Source organism: Heliangelus exortis, chromosome 8 (assembly GCF_036169615.1).
Source record: "Heliangelus exortis chromosome 8, bHelExo1.hap1, whole genome shotgun sequence".
Taxonomy (NCBI): domain Eukaryota; kingdom Metazoa; phylum Chordata; class Aves; order Apodiformes; family Trochilidae; genus Heliangelus; species Heliangelus exortis.
The window spans coordinates 10,089,026-10,104,174 of record NC_092429.1 but is presented as its reverse complement, the minus strand read 5'-3'; the positions used below and the strand labels follow the sequence as shown (position 1 = coordinate 10,104,174).

General features: G+C 48.8%; 2 protein-coding genes across 10 annotated transcripts in view; one reads left to right on the top strand and one right to left on the bottom strand.

Moving 5' to 3' along the window:
- RNF220 (ring finger protein 220) overlaps positions 1 to 5,457 on the top strand; it is a 216,749-nt gene extending 211,292 nt beyond the window's left edge. For all 6 annotated transcript variants that reach the window (XM_071750317.1, XM_071750315.1, XM_071750314.1 and 3 more), the window contains one exon: positions 2,443 to 5,457. In XM_071750317.1, the coding sequence (XP_071606418.1) occupies positions 2,443 to 2,514 (72 nt within the window). In that variant the 3' untranslated portion in view covers positions 2,515 to 5,457. The remainder of the gene's footprint in view (positions 1 to 2,442) is intronic.
- Positions 5,458 to 11,026: 5,569 nt separating this feature from the next.
- On the bottom strand, positions 11,027 to 14,933 carry TMEM53 (transmembrane protein 53). 4 transcript variants are annotated; one of them, XM_071750321.1, is made up of 3 exons: positions 14,792 to 14,933; positions 14,093 to 14,205; positions 11,027 to 12,366 (listed from the first exon to the last, which is right to left on the bottom strand). In XM_071750321.1, exons 1-3 carry the CDS (start codon positions 14,844 to 14,846, stop codon positions 11,704 to 11,706), a joined length of 831 nt encoding a protein of 276 aa, XP_071606422.1. In that variant the 5' UTR covers positions 14,847 to 14,933; the 3' UTR covers positions 11,027 to 11,703. The 4 variants fall into 4 exon arrangements, with proteins under 4 accessions (XP_071606422.1, XP_071606423.1, XP_071606424.1 ...); XM_071750322.1 differs by having other exon boundaries at positions 14,093 to 14,198; positions 14,792 to 14,902; XM_071750323.1 differs by lacking the exon at positions 14,792 to 14,933 and adding an exon at positions 14,349 to 14,604.
- Between the last annotated feature and the right edge of the window lie 216 nt (positions 14,934 to 15,149).

The following is a 15,149-nucleotide window of genomic DNA, read 5'->3' as shown; positions in this document are numbered from 1 at the left end:
ATTTTTTTTTTTTTAAGAGCAGCTTTAAGACAAAATACTGCAATCCTTCCTGGCACCATGTGAGCCCTAACGACTTCTCAAAATCTCAGCTCTCGTTAATGTATTTTTCAAACTGCTACCCCAAGTGATTAGCCTGTATTGTGGATCAATCACTTGCCAAATTTTAATTAAGAAAGGAGGAGAAAAAATAAACTCCATCCTGCTTCCAGCCCCTTTTCTTTGCTTTTTAACAGCCCTGGAGCAAACTTCTTGCAGCAGAGTTTTATAAACCCCTCAAAACTGGGGTTTATAATGGAAAAGCTGAGGTGGCCTTTACTCTAGCACACACAGCTATAACACATCAAGGCTTTTCCATGGAGCTATGATGAAAGGAGCAGAAGGACCTGGAAAAAAAAAAAAAAAAAAAAAAAAAAAGAAAGAAAGAAATGGCCGACAGGTGGGACTTATTATTCCACAGCATTTTTATTTCAAGGGAAAAGTTTAGTAACCCCAGCTGGCAGGTGAGCAGTGGGGGAGCAAATGCTTTTTCCTTGTGCCTCTGCCAGCATGTGTGTGTGTACAAGCTTATGTGCCTCTCTACAAGAGAGGAGAGCTTAAATGCTAGTGCCAATAAATGTTGTACAACTACACCTTAAAGTCAGCTGTAAGGAACAAGGTTCTAAGTAATTTCAATCCAAAAAGGAAAGATCAGGATAGTTCTGATTTTAACACACATGCTTATATGGATGGCAGAGAAAAAAAAATTTAAAAATTGGAAAACAGAAAAAGGCTTCCCCAAGGTTCCAGTCATTAGGTTTGCTTGAACTGCTTAATATCAACCAGGGAGATATAGGCCCAGTGTGCCATGGGTCATCCTGTGTTCCGACCAGGCTGCTGAAGGTCTCTGGGATGCCCTTGTCCCCTCCAGTGTACCCAGGCATCAGAGCTTGAGATGAGTTGCTCTTCCAAAATGAAGGTGAAGCAACCTCCACCATTGCCCTTAATGAATCTGCCATCATGTAGCTTGTAACATGTAGAAAATGGGTCAAGCTACATACAGCTGAGTTCTGCCTTCTGGCATGATTGAAAACTTAGTCCTTGCTGCCCATGTGCAGCTCTCATCCTGAAGTGGTGACAGGGGATCCCCCTAAAGCATCAGCAGAACACACCTCCAGGACAGAGATCCCATGGCCTGTCAGGGTAAATTCATCCCTTTCCCTAAGGTGTGAAGAAATGGCATACCTGACCTTGCTTTGCCACAGAAGGAAGAACAAAGCTGTAGTTGGTTTAATCAGGCTTGTTCTGCCATCCTGTGGGCTGAGTGTGGAGGACCTGTGCTTCTATAGCATGCACTGGTGCAGCCTTTGGACAGGCTTGGGCAGAATGGCTCTCCAGGAATCTCATTCTGAAATTTCCCACAGTGAGCTGTTAGGTCTGAGTTACTGAGTTTGCACTTGCTAAGGGTCACACATCTGCCCTGAGCTGTCTCAGTCAAACAAAGCACAAGATGCAGGCATCTGGGGTTTGCTTTTAGTAGCAAAAAGGAACTCAGGAGGGAGTTTATTGCTCCTCTTCACCCACCTACAGCCAAACATCTCCCATCTTGAGCGGAGTTTAAAAAAAAGTTAACTGCTGAAATGCTGTCCAGCATTGCACAGGAGCGCGGAGGAGTGCTCAATTCTGTATGGTAGGAGGTCATGTTGAGGCTACAGTCAGTGTTGAAAGCCAGGGTATCCCGGTTGCCTGCACTGCTGGTGCTGTAGACAGGAGGCTGCCTTTTAGCAGAGCCATCTTTCTGTCATTTTTCCCATCAACTGTCTGTCACACCTGCCAATCTAATGATGACCAGCTTAGGCTGACCCTGATTCTGATGCTTATTAACACCCTTTTGCTGTCAGACTCAGTGACAGATAGCACATCAGCCCTTGTTTTATTTCATGTAGTGTTTGTGTCGGCCACCCATTACTTCACATCACAGTTTGCTGGTTTCAGCTCACCTTGACAGAACAGATTCATTTCTGCAGCATCGCTGCAAGCTGAGAGGGGACAGGACAGGAGGTTCCTTCATGCCAGCAGCGCTGGGGCTTTTGCAGTGTGGCCAAAGCAGTTCCCAGGCTGTAGCCCCATCATGAACAGGATCAGGCAACCCAGCTGAAAACTGCACTTGTCCCAGCTGGATTGGTTTTCTCTCTGCTCAGTGACCTGAACTGGCTCATGAAGGGCTGCAGGTGAGTAAGGGCAGCAAGAGGGCAGCAAGAGGGAGCAGATCTGGCTAACACCAGCAATGGCAGCATGGCAGGAGAGGAGGGAGGCTCAGGACAATCTGTCAATAGAAGGTTGAGCCTTCTATCCCCAGAGCTGCTGAGTATGATGACCTTGGCTCTGGGATTCAGCCAAGGACAGGGTTGTACAGGTTGTCCTCCTTCACTCTCTCACGCTGTTCATCTCATCTGCTGGTTGCAGGGTGCCAAGAAGCTCTGTCCCCAGTGTAACACCATCACGTCTCCCGGAGACCTTCGGCGCATTTACTTATGAAGGACCCAGCAGGAGGGCCAGACCTGGCTACTCGGCTCAGCTCATCACACCAAGGGGGAGAAGAACGACAGCAACAACAAAAACCAACAAAAAAGACCTTTTAAAATTTAAAGGAAAAACAAACTAAAGACTCCAGACCTGAACTCAAGGATACAGGAGCAGTGGGAAGCCTTGGCTCCCAGGTCCCACGTGTTGAAAACTCCTTCAGCATCTGCAGTGGGCAAAATGAAACCCTTTGTTGTGAAGCCCCCTTTTTTAAAACCAGTATTCCCCATCAACCCATTCCCTGGAGCTGGCTTTGCATCGTGGATGGCTCGCGAGCCCTACTTTGGACTGTTGTTGACCACTCTGCCCCCAGGAGACTGGGGAAGGGACCCTTGACAGAAAGATGTTAACCTGTAACTTGTGTTCTTTGTTCAGTTTTTTTTTTTTTTTGTCGTTTTTATTTGGTTTGGCTTGGTTTTTTTGTTTGGTTCTGTTTTGGTTTTTTTGTGGTGTTCTAGTGATAAAAAAAGGTTTAAAGAAAAAAAAAACCCACACCCAGGCAGAAATGAAGCACATGTAATATAGATTATATATGTTTACAATGTTGTGTATAAATGGGATAGACTCAAACATTACATACTAATAAGTTTCCCTTTTTTTTTTTTTTTTTTTGGGTTGTATTTTTTTTAAAGAAGAAAAAAAATGAGCAGAGAACATTAAACCCATATTTTTCTTGGTTCAGCAAAGTTTTGGCATTAAAGTCATTAGTTTAAAAAAAGTATATATATACATATATATAATATAAATGGTTTAATGTTCTGTGGTGTATATTTCCTCATTCAGATATGAAGTTAACAGCTTTTAGTAATGGCTGTAGCATTGCCCATAACTTACAGAACTTATGGGGAGTAGAGGAGGTGGATTTTTGTCATTAGTTGTAGCTAATGGGGCTATTTATAATAGAATCGTTATCCCCGGAAAGACACGGCTTTTAACTCCTCGCTGGGGGACTGGGCAGGGTGGGGGGATTTGGCTCAGCCCCTTTTGCCTTTTCCAGCCAGGAAGGGGCAAACGGTGTGGAGCTGGAGGGAGGCAAAGCTGCCAGGGTGCTGCCTTCTCCCCCCTGCCCCGGGAATGCCTGCCCGACCCCCTTCTGCCTCCTCCAAGGCCGTGGCCCCTGCCTTGCTTTGCTTTGCTTTGCTTTGCTTTGCTTTCCTCCCCTGCAGGCAGCGTTTGCAGGCTGAGGGTGCCTGAGCTGCTGCTCCCTGGGATGGCAGGGAAGTGGACACAGGGAGGAGCAGCTGGGGACAGGGTGGCCAGGGACAGGGTGGCTCTGCTGGTGGCTTTGCCCAAGGCCGTGCCTGGCATCACACACAAGCTCCACAGAGCCAGCCCTGCCCCAGGCTGGCTACCCCCACCTCTCCAGCTTCTGGAGCCTGTGTTTTGCAAAAGAGGGGTTTTTTTTTGGCACTGGGGTGGAGAGCCTCTTTGTCCTCATGGCCACCCCCAGGGTGTAGCAAGCAGTTACCTGTGGGCTTGGCTTCTTTCACACAGTCCCCCCTGCTTGTCCCTGTCTCCCATATCCTCAGCCTTAACCAAAGCTGCCATCTGGCCTGGCTTTTTTGTTTTTCCTTTTATTTTCAGGACCCAAGAAACCAATACCGATCAATTTCCCGAGGCTGTCACATGCCCCTTCTGCTGACTTCTCCCAGCCCTGCCCCAGCTTCCTAAAGGGAGGTGAGGAGTCTTATCTCTCCCTGCTCCCACAAGGTCTTTCCAAGCAGATCCAACCCAGCAGCACAACGTGGCTGGGACATTTTTTAAACAGTTTAGAAACGAGTGGATGAGGGGTTAGGAGGTGAGTCCCAGTGCCACTGGGATACCAGGGCCATTCTGGAACAGGAAGGTCCTGTGGAGGCAGGATGCCTGGGGTGTGACAGTCCCATCCCCACTTCTCTTCCCTGAGCTTGTTAACTGTTTTGCAGAGAGCAGCTGCTGTCCTCAGCATCTCCCAAGTGATTTTTAGAAGGATCCTGCTGTACCAAGAAAAAAAAAAAAAAAGAAACCAAATTGCAGGAGCTGTATAAGCATCATAGCAAAAGGCAACAATTCCTAATGGAGAGGTTCCTGAGTCTCCAAGCTCATAGCAACGTGGTAGCCTCTGGGACTAGAGAGCTGCAGTCTCTCCTCCTCAGGACACATCCCAACACAGTTCCCAGGGACCAGAGAAAACCAAGGCACCTGGGGGGTGTCCTGCCTCCCCAGGGAGGCTACGGACAAGGGAGAGGGCCACAAGGTAGGCACACAGGCCCTGGGTCTGGTCTTGTAAAAGGGGTAAAAATCGGTGAGGGGCACGGCTGGGCTGCAAGTTCCACCCAGCAGGAGCTGGGCTGCCTGGGTGCTGGTACTGGGGTCTTAGAAGTGGATTTGGAGAGGGTGTAGTGTGTGGGTTTGAGAGGCAGCCAGGAAGGGAGAGGGCAGAACACCCTGCCCCAGCCTTTCCTTGGAAATAGGCTCTGGGAGGGAGCCAGGCTTTCTGGCCCGGGGTTGTGGACCAGCCGTGTTGTGTACGTATGTGTAAAACCATATGTAACTAGCCATTGGTTCTTTGTTTTGGGGTTTCTTTTTGTTTGTTGTTTGGGTTTTTTGTTTTAATTGTAAAGCCATCTCCTGTTTTCAAAGGGGGGAGGCTACAGGGGGAAGGCTGGGGAGAGGCATCCTGGTTTGTAGCAGGCATCTGCTGCTTCCCCTCTTCTGTAATGAGTTTAAATGATTTTTTTTAAAAAGAAAAAAAATTTGAAATATTGGAGTTACCTATCTTTGCCCAAAGAATCCCAGTTGCACAAAGCGATATTCCAGTGTGTCAATGATTGTGTGTCGGTGTATATTATACAAAGAGGTACTTGTCACTCCCGTTTGTAAACTACATTTGACATTAATTAAACAAATATAAATCTTGGGTGCTTCCTGCCTGTCTGTGTTTCCCTTCACAGGCAAGAAGCAGTGGAGGAGCCCACCACAACCGACTGTGCTGCAGCCCCTGGAAGTGAGACATGTCCCAAAGTGGAGTACAGGTCCTGCTTTGGGGTGCGGGGACAAATGTGAGGGGTGCATCTCTGGCCCACCATGGAGGGGGTCCCCTCCCAGCTTGTCCCCCTCATAGAGCCAGGAGGGCAGAGCAAAGGGCACACCTCAGGGGACCTCCCCTCCATAATGAAGTCTCATCAGCTGCATTAGTTGGGGGCAGGAGGCGCCCAGCCCCAACAGATCTATACGTCCTGCATTAGGGGCCACTGCTGTGGTATAGGGTTACCCCTGACAGCAGGGACCAGGAGGCCGCTGTGGTGGGGGGGATGGAGGTCGGGTTCCCCCCCCCAGCACGGGGCTGGCGCCGACACTTTTGGTTTACAAACATTTTGCAGACAGGTCGATGGGGTTTTTTTAAACCCCTTCCCATGGCAGCATCCCCTGAGGATGATGGGGTCCTGGGGAGTACCCAGGCTGGTGGGGGTGAATGGCTGATATATCAGGATCCACTTTCAATCTCCAGTGGCAAGGATAGGGAAAAGAAGTGGATTTGGCTACTTAGTTGGCTGGTTTTTTTGGCTGGCAGGGAGCAGCAGGGCATCTCAACCACTCTCAGGCTCTCTTTCAGAGGAGGCTTGAGGCCAGGGTGAGGGGCAGGAACCCTCATTCCCTTCCCCCACCACCCACCCCGCAGCAGGCTGCTAATATTTTATTTAAAATATCTTTAGGAAGCGGAGGGCCGTGATGTATCGGATGTATTGAGAAAATGCTAATGTGTAATAGCGTGTGTCAGGGGCCTCGTTCATCACCCCGCGCCGCCTTCTGGGGGATCCATATCTAATTAACAGTAATGAATGAGGGAGCCCACTTAATGACAGCCCGCCAGTTTGTTATGGAAATGAGGCAATCCCATTAGGCAAAACACTTAATTAAACAAACTGCTTGGAGTAGAGGCCTGAGCAGGATGGGCACTGGCCCTTTGGGGAACCAGGGTGGCCCTGGTGCCCAGCCCTGCATATGCCAGGTGGGGTCCCAGAGCCCATGGAGTCGAGTGCCCATGGTCAATCCCAGCAGCTATGGGCTGGGGGAGCTGAGAGGAACCTACAGGGGGGGTCTGGGCTTTGAGGGAGCAGCGGGGTGGTTCTCATCCCCCTCCTATCTCTCCTGTGCATCAATGGGCACAGAGGCCAAACACAGATTTCCAATCAAATGTGTGTACTTGGCTCCTGCTCTATTGACACTGAAGCAAGAAGGGCTCAAGGTTAATTCCTTATCAATACTCGATTGTCAGCTCATTCATCACCCAGGGAGGGCAGGGCCTGCCCAAGCTCTCCCTGCCCCAACCCCCATGGGTTTGGGAGGGTGACCAAGAGATACCATGCACCCCTTTCACCACCCCAGCCCTGCCCAGGTGGCCTGTCTCTGGCCAGCAGTGCTGGGATGGGCTTTCAGACGTGAGGATGCAGAGGACACAGGGTCTCAAGTTCAAAGGCAAGGGGATGGCAGAATGAGCAACTGCCTGGCAACCCCAGGCTGGGTGTAGGAGCTGTGCACAAAGATGTGTGTTGCAGAGTTCACAGGTAGTGTCTGTGGCCCCCATTTGTGCTATCCTGCTTCCTAATTGCCCCCTTCCACCCATCCCCATGTGCCAGTGTCCTTACAGCCTTTCCAGAGAGCAGAAGAGCAGGGAAGGGGGGCTATAGGGACCCCTGAGAGTCTCAGGGAGAGATTCCGCAGAGAGCTCAGCAGTCCCAACTCACTAGGGTTTTCAGGAGGTCCTGGCACCAAGCTCAGAAAGTTGGGTCACAATCTGTATAAGCACTATATTGCTCCAATTTGCTTTAGAAATAGTCAGCCCTCTCTTGGTGACAGAGAAGGAGGTAGTGCAACCTCCTGGTGGTGGAGGAAGGGCAGTAAGGCTATTTCTGCTGTTAGACTTTCAGTTTTGCTGTTCAGTTAAAGCTGAGAATTAGGATCTAGTAAGAATTGCAGGGACAGATAGTTTCAGGGCTTGATGCAGTTCCGTATTAACTCATGATCTCTACTTCTTGGCATTGCAGTTTCTTCATTCCAGCTTTTTTGCTTGCCTCAAGAGGGAAGGTTTTGCAGGAGATGCTCTCAGGCATGAAGAAGTTCTGGACTGGGCTAAGCTGAACTGTTGGGGTCTTCTCTCGCATTTACTACTATACGAGCAGTTTCTCCACGCAGGAACGAGGGGACCTGCTGCCACCTCGTGGAGCACTGCCCAGGAGAGATCCCGTCAGCTCTGGAGTATCCCACAACGTCGCTCTAGGCCAGCTGCCTCCTCTACTACCTCCGCAGGGCGATGGAGAGCAGCCTCACGCCTTTCCCTCTCTCTTTCCAGAAAGTGGAACCTGGGGTTAGGTCGCTTGTCTCCATTTCCAGCCGCCCATGCTTGCTTCTCCATCAGTGGTACAGCTTCACATGTATGTCTGCACCCTCCCAGCATATACAAAGAGGGCTTGGTCTGTACACAGTTTGCTGCCCCAACACACAAGAGGCAACAGCAGACTTAAAACACCTTTATTAGAATGACAGAATAGTCTTATACAATCTTTTTGTTTGGAAAAGACCTTTAAGATCATGAAGTGCAACTGCTAACCCAGCACTGCCAAGTCCACCACTAAACCATGTCCCTAAGCACCACATCTATACATCTTTTGAATACCTTCAGGGATGGTGACTCAACCACTTCCCTGGGCAGCACAGTCCAGTGTCTTGACAACCCTTTCTGGGAATAAATTTTGTCTAATATCCAACCTAAATCTCCCCTGGCACACCTGTGCTTATGTGTGGGCACAGGCCAGCTTTGTCCAGATTAGAATTAATGGCACCTGACCACTGACTAAGTGTCTTTTTTAAAGTAAAAAAAGCTTCCCTTAGCATTCCCAGGGGAGAGACAGTGCCAGGGGAGAGAAGGAAGCAGAGGGGAGTGATGTGGAAGCTAGCTTCCTTACAGGAATCACTCACAAATGGCTTTTTTTGGTGAGGTTAATTTGTGTTCTTGCAAAACCAGCTGAGCTGGGAAATGGGCAGTGGCAGCAGTTCCTCTCCCACCACCACTAGTGTTTCATCCACAATGCTCCATGCACGAGGGCTGGACTGCAGGAAAAGGAAGTTCTGGGATCACCTATGCCACAGCCTGCTCCTTAGACACAAGGCAAGCCCAGGGATCCACAGAGCAGATCTGCAATACCACTGCCATAGCTCACTGCAGAGGTTTATTTGGATTTGGCAAGATTCAAAGCCAAAGGTTAGGATGTGTTCAGGCTGCAGCTCTTTGGGAACACAGGCTGCACCAAACTGTGACAGTTTAGGAACAATTAAGAGTTTGAGGCTTTTTTTTTTTTTTTTTAATCCAGTAGTACTCAGATCAGTTCTTGATCTTGCCTTCAGGCTCCAAGTTCTTAGCCTTCTGTTTCAAATAACAAGCAACACAAATAAAGAGGGCAAAGAGAGAGGAGCATACCTGCTATACAGGAAAGAAGAGGGCAATATATCACACAAAACATTCAACACACTGCTCATAATCACCATCAAAACTGGGACATTAATTGCTGGGACATGGGAAATGAAACCCACCTGGAAGACCAGTGCTGATGACTTCCTCTATAAATCATCAGCTTGCTGGAGATCCTCTCACCCCCCTGCTCTTAGAGAGGTGTGTACATGAATTAGCCCTGAATTTCAAGTATGTTTTGCAGCAGTGGAAATGCATGTGAGCTGGTTCCCCTTGCACAGAACAGGGCACCTCCAGCAGCACCCACTCCCTGCCTGCTGCCTGGGAAGAGGAGAGGTGGACCAGAGCTTAACTGAGCTAGGGGAGCAGCAATCACACAGTGGGGAGGTGAAGGTGTGGATAGAAGCTGTGGCTGACAATGTGCAAGGTTCATCCTGGAGGGTTTAGCTCCATCCCACTGCAGAGGGATGGAGGGTTTGCCTCCAGGTCCTGCCAGCCCCAGTCCCCAGGCATAAGTTCAACACCCCAGGCAATAAAGGAGAACAGCAGATTCCCATCCCAGCACAACTGTGTTAATTCAGTGGTGTGGACTGTAGTGTTTAACTGTTCTGTAAATACTGAACCCATAGAAACCAGCACGAAGGCAAGTGCCAGTTAAATAACCTTTATCACCTCTGCTCCTACAGAGTTCACAGCAACACAAACAGGCTGGATGCTCAGGAGACACAGCCCCCAGCTCTCCAGGAGGGTGGGCAAACAGGTCACAGCTGAGGAGTTACAACTCTTGACAGTACAAACCAGGACCCTGCTTTAGAAAGCTGGGAGATCTCTTATGGGGATAGAAGAGACAGGTCCAAACCTTCAGAATGAGAATTTCTTCACAAAAAGCTGCAGGCTGTTGGCTGTCTTACTGCAGGGGAGCCCTCACAGCTCAGTGTCACAGTGAAAATTGAAACTGTAATCACACCTACTGAGACTGGACCCCAGGCAACAAGGGCTCCTGTGCCTGCAGCCAATTTTCACTTTAAAAAAAACTGAATTGGCCCCTTTTCAGCCAATTCTCCCCTTGTACTATAGACCCCAGACCACCTTTCAAAACTATGCCCAGCACAGGGTTATTCTCTGCTTTAAAGCAACAGTGCCACACCAGTCTGATAAGAACAGCTCTGCTGGCCACTGACCACAACTTCCCCTCTGCTTCCACTTCTGTGAGGTATTCTGGTTCTTGTTTTAAACTTCCAAATGATTTCAGCACTTTCCAAGAACCCTCCCTCCTCTCAGCATTTCAAATCAGAACTGCAAGTGCTTTGTAACTGTGGGTGACAGCACCTCAAAGGTGGGCAAGACAAGCACAGCACAGCAGCCCACAGGCAGCAAACATCTGTAAAAATCTTCATGCTTATATTCTGACCTCTCAAAGACAGCTCCTTGTTCAAACAGGCTCAGCACAGCCCTGCAGAGCCTGTTCCAGACAATATTTGGGAATTAAAAGCTGGTTAATCCCATCCACCACATTATTAATTAGCTTGCAATGCTGTGACGTGGCATTAACATAGTAGCAGGCTCTCCTCTGCCTTTATCCCTGCACCTTCCTCAAATAAACAAGAAAACCAAAAGTGGCTGAAGTGCAGTGCAATGAGCTACTTTTTCACTAGGTGGAAGGAGTTAATTTTTTGTATTACTAGTACAAGCTGCACAGACAGCAAAGACTGATCATCTGAAGAAAACATTATGGGGAAAAACATTGAATTTCACCATCATTTGTGAGCTGGAAGTGATTTGAGAAACACCTAGCATAAATCATAGCTCCAATAGACAGTTTCATTTTTCTCTGCAGTTCCACCTTTCTGTTTCTGAGGTCTTTGTGTTACAGCTGTGCCAGTTCCCCTGCATTTCCAGATACACAATGCAGGCTGCTCAAAGACATACAGCAATAAATGAGCAGTTCCCCAAGAAAGCAAAACTACTCAGGAGAGCACACAAAAGACTGGAAGGAAGAGAAACAAAACACAGGACACATTCAGAAACATTAACTTAAATCTTTTGGTTGAAGAACACAAAAGTTATCACAATCGTTTGAGCTCCCACCAAGGATCAAAGCTGCTTTGACTGCTCTATCTCAGCTGTTCAATGGAACCAGATGACAGCCTGGGCATACAGTTCTGCACACACTTTTCCAGGCCTTACATTTGGGGTTTCCGGGCTTGATCTCCAACAAGGGAGGAAACAAGAGCTGTGATGCACCAAGAGAAAAGTCCTGCAGAGCTGCTTCTCTTTGCTCACTGCAAGATAAAAGAAATAGGAGAGGAAAAAAACAGCAAAGAAGAGATGTATTGTAAAATTAGTACAAGGCAACACAGCATGCACACTGGACATCACGGACAAGGAGACAATATGATAAGCAAAGAACAACAGGAGGCAGGAAGAAACAAATAACACTCCATGGGAAATTCTGGTCTGACACCTTGGTGAAGCACACCAATTTCAACCAGGTTAGGATTTCACCTTTAATACTTTAAATTAATCCCCATCTACTTTCTGCTGTAACTTTCTACTGGACACTTTCAGACTCACAGAGGGTGAAAGAAAAAACACAAAAGCTAAGAACTCTCTTATTTCCTCCCTTCAAAGACAGAAAAAGCATTTCCCAAACCAGCTGAGCAAAGCAGAGACAACCACTGGAGGCCATTAAACCACTAACGAAGTGAGCCCTCAACACAGTCAGAAAGGAAAGTGGTACAGAGCCTGCTGTAATAGGTGGGATACACCCGAAAATGGCTGACGTGAGCTGAATCCGAGAAGTCTACAGCTTTCACGGAGACACCCAGCTTCTGCCTGGCATCAGCCATGTCCTTCACGTCGCTGGCCTTGATGATGGCATCTGCTTGGGAAAAGAGGTAAAGCTCAGGCCAGCGAGAGGGAGCTTTCAGCATGGCATCGTAATGGCTCTCGTGGAGGAAGCGGGTCAGTGGGTACAGCACGATCCGCAGCACGACGGCCGAAGTAGCAAAAGTGAACAAGAGGAAATACTTGAGCAGGACATTGGTGGTGGCCAGGATAGTTGCCAAGGCACGAAGGGCTCCTCTCAAGTTTCTTCTGCCAGGGGCACTATCAAAAATGGTGCCTGCTACTTTGAGGGTCTTGAATGGCATCTGGGTGTGGAGGGCCTCGATGATGTAACGGTACAGCATGACACCACCATTGCTAAAAACGTGAAAAAGAACCGGTCTGTTCTCAATGCTGTAGTCAAAAAGCAGCTCCAGGAGTTTCCTGGCTGGGGTCTGGAGGGATCTGATGCCAAAGCTCTCAGCGAAGAATATCATCCTCCATGGAGCACAGTAGCGGATGACACTGCACCCCTAAGAGAAACAGAAAGAGACCCCACACACATTTAGGCTGTGCCATAAATCATGAGTAGGCAAGTGTCCATATAAAGAATGTGACAACTGGGGACTGGTTCCCAACAGAAACCAGAGGGCCAGAAGAAAGTTCTTAGTAGCAAGGCACCAGTATCAATAGGATTATATTAATCACAACAGCACAATATTATGAAAATGTTTCTATAGTAGCAGAAGCCTGGATTTGGTCATGTTTGAGACCCTTTCAAAATCTTGTGCTTTCAAAGCTGTGCACAGCTCCTAGGGACACTGCCAGGTCTTTACCCAGGAAGAAGAAACCAACTCAATGATTCACAAGCGGTCAGTATGAGCCATTTTGGTGAGAAGGGCCCGTTCTGGTATATAACTAATTCATGACATTTACACAGATGTAAGAAGGAGAAGAAACTTCTTCCTCTCTTCAGCAATACTTGTTCACAGCTGCCTCTAAGACTCACCACCAATCAGCACTGGCATGAATTTCATAAGACTTTCTGAAACACACCAGCTGTGCAAATGAAGAGCGCTAGTTCCAAGATTCAGAATGTCTGAGCAGTTGCATTTCATCTAAGGCCTTACATTTAGGTGTTTCTATCACCTAAACTCACTAGCATTACACACTGACGAGCACAAGGCAGTCACCCAGAGCTCCCTAAACAGTGAACAAGGCAGAACAGGATGGCAAGTTCTTAAAGTCTTTGATACCATCCTGCCATAGCTACAGCCACTTCCTCATTAGGGAGCTAAGAAAATTCCTCCCTTCCTTTCCCATCTCTATCATCTTTCTGATAGAAAAGCATTGTCAGAACAGTTGGCATTCTGCTGTGTAATTTGGTCCTCATCCACTCAGCAGCCTCTCCATCATAACAATAACTTAGCAACCAGTTCTTCACTAGAACAAGCCACTTCATGACTCTTGCACTGGATTACACATTATCAGTAAGTTTATTAATGTACAAACTTTGCCAGGTATAGCTAAAATGGATTTTGAAAAACAGAAAATCCTTGTATGCTGGCACACAGACACCACCAAAAAAAAAAAAAGGCCCTAAAATTTCACTGGGTCCCCACACTACAAGCTGAATCAGTCCAGTAAAATACAGAATTAGAAAGGAAAATGTTGTAACTTAGAGAACTTGGGAAGGAGCAATTGAACAGACCTCTCTAGTTCAAAAAAATACACAGAGTTCCCAGTCAGCAGGCATGACTGTCATCAGGTGCCCATTTCACAAACAGGATAAAAGTAATTTGGATTATATTGAGATGTATCATCTTCACAGGAAGGAAGAGCTGAAGGAATAACAGTCCTTGGCCTGGCTTGGCCTTGCCCATTAGCAAGCAGTAAATGCATCCTTTCCCTGCATGTTTACCTGTTTGGAAAGCTAACACAGTGATGTGTCATTCCTGAACAATCTCACAGCTTTAAAAGCCTTAAAATACTCCAGCAATTCACACAACAGCAGAATGTTTATCCAAGGAAGTAATTTTGCCTCAGCTGCACACACAAAGATGACCTCAGCAACTGTTATCTAACGCTGCCTGAGCTCCAGGATCAAGGAGCTTTCAAAGACAGGAGAAATCACCACTCACTTTTCATGACTCTTCAGACTAAGGAAGGCTTTAGAGCAATTTTGTCAACATGCAGAAGAGCAGCAGTTTCTCAGAGAGCTGTCAGACAGTGTCATGAAAATACAAATAAGCCACTCACCTTCTGACTGTAGATTGCGCTGTACTTAGCCAGGTATTTGTCCTGGCAGCCTGCCCAACCTAGAAGGATCACCACAGGCTGACCATCTGCATGCCCTCTCTCTGCACTGCTCCCTGAAACATACCACATGACCTAAAAGAATTGTCCTGCAGTCTGCCAGGCTCAGAACGCAATGTGCCTGGTTAATAAAGTTTAAAGGCTGTGTTCAAGTGGGTATTAGTTGAATTTCTCAGGCATGTTATAAACACTGCCTCACCCCAGTCTCACTATGGGAGTGTGCTCAGTAGCACAGCACAATTTCAGTCCCTGCAGCTTTCCAAAGCTCTCCCCTGACACGAAAGCACCAGGGTGCCGATCGCTAAGAGGACGGGGACCTCTCCTCACGCCTCCGGGGAATGGGGGAGGCACCGCAGGCTGCTGTCCCCTTCCAAGTGGAGGGAAGGGAAGCGCCCCACCCTGCCTTCCAGAACTACCACACACCAGGTACGGCACAAGTGTAACCACGGCTCCCGCCCGCCCCCCCCCATCTTGAGGTCTCCCCCTTCACTTTCCGGGATTCCCCATGCCCAGATCCCCTCCTCAGTCTTCAGAGGTCCCTCAGGCCCAGGCTCAGCCCCCTCCCTACACCCTAAGGAGTCCCCCAGACCCTCCCATCATTGAGTCCCTTCCCGGACCGCCCAGTCCCGCTCGCCCCCGCACCGCGGGCTTCCCCCGGCGCCAGCTCCACCGCCGCCTCCAGCCCGCTGACCACCATGACCGCTAACTCCCTCCTCGCACCCCGCCGCCGTTTCCGCTCTCCCCACCGGAAGCTCCGCCCCCCCGGCTCCCCCTCAGCCAATGGGGAGGAAAAGCGCCCACCCCGCCTCACCCTCCCTCCCCTCCCCACCTCCCACTTCCTTAGCAACGCGCCCTTAGCACCCGGGGCAGCGCCGGACGCCCCGCCCACTCGAGGCGGAATCCAGTTCACCCGTTGGTCCGAAGGGGGGGGCGCAAAGGTGGCTCGCCATTGGCTCAGCCCCGTGTCAGTTATTCCGCGAGGTAACCGCCCCTCGGGGAA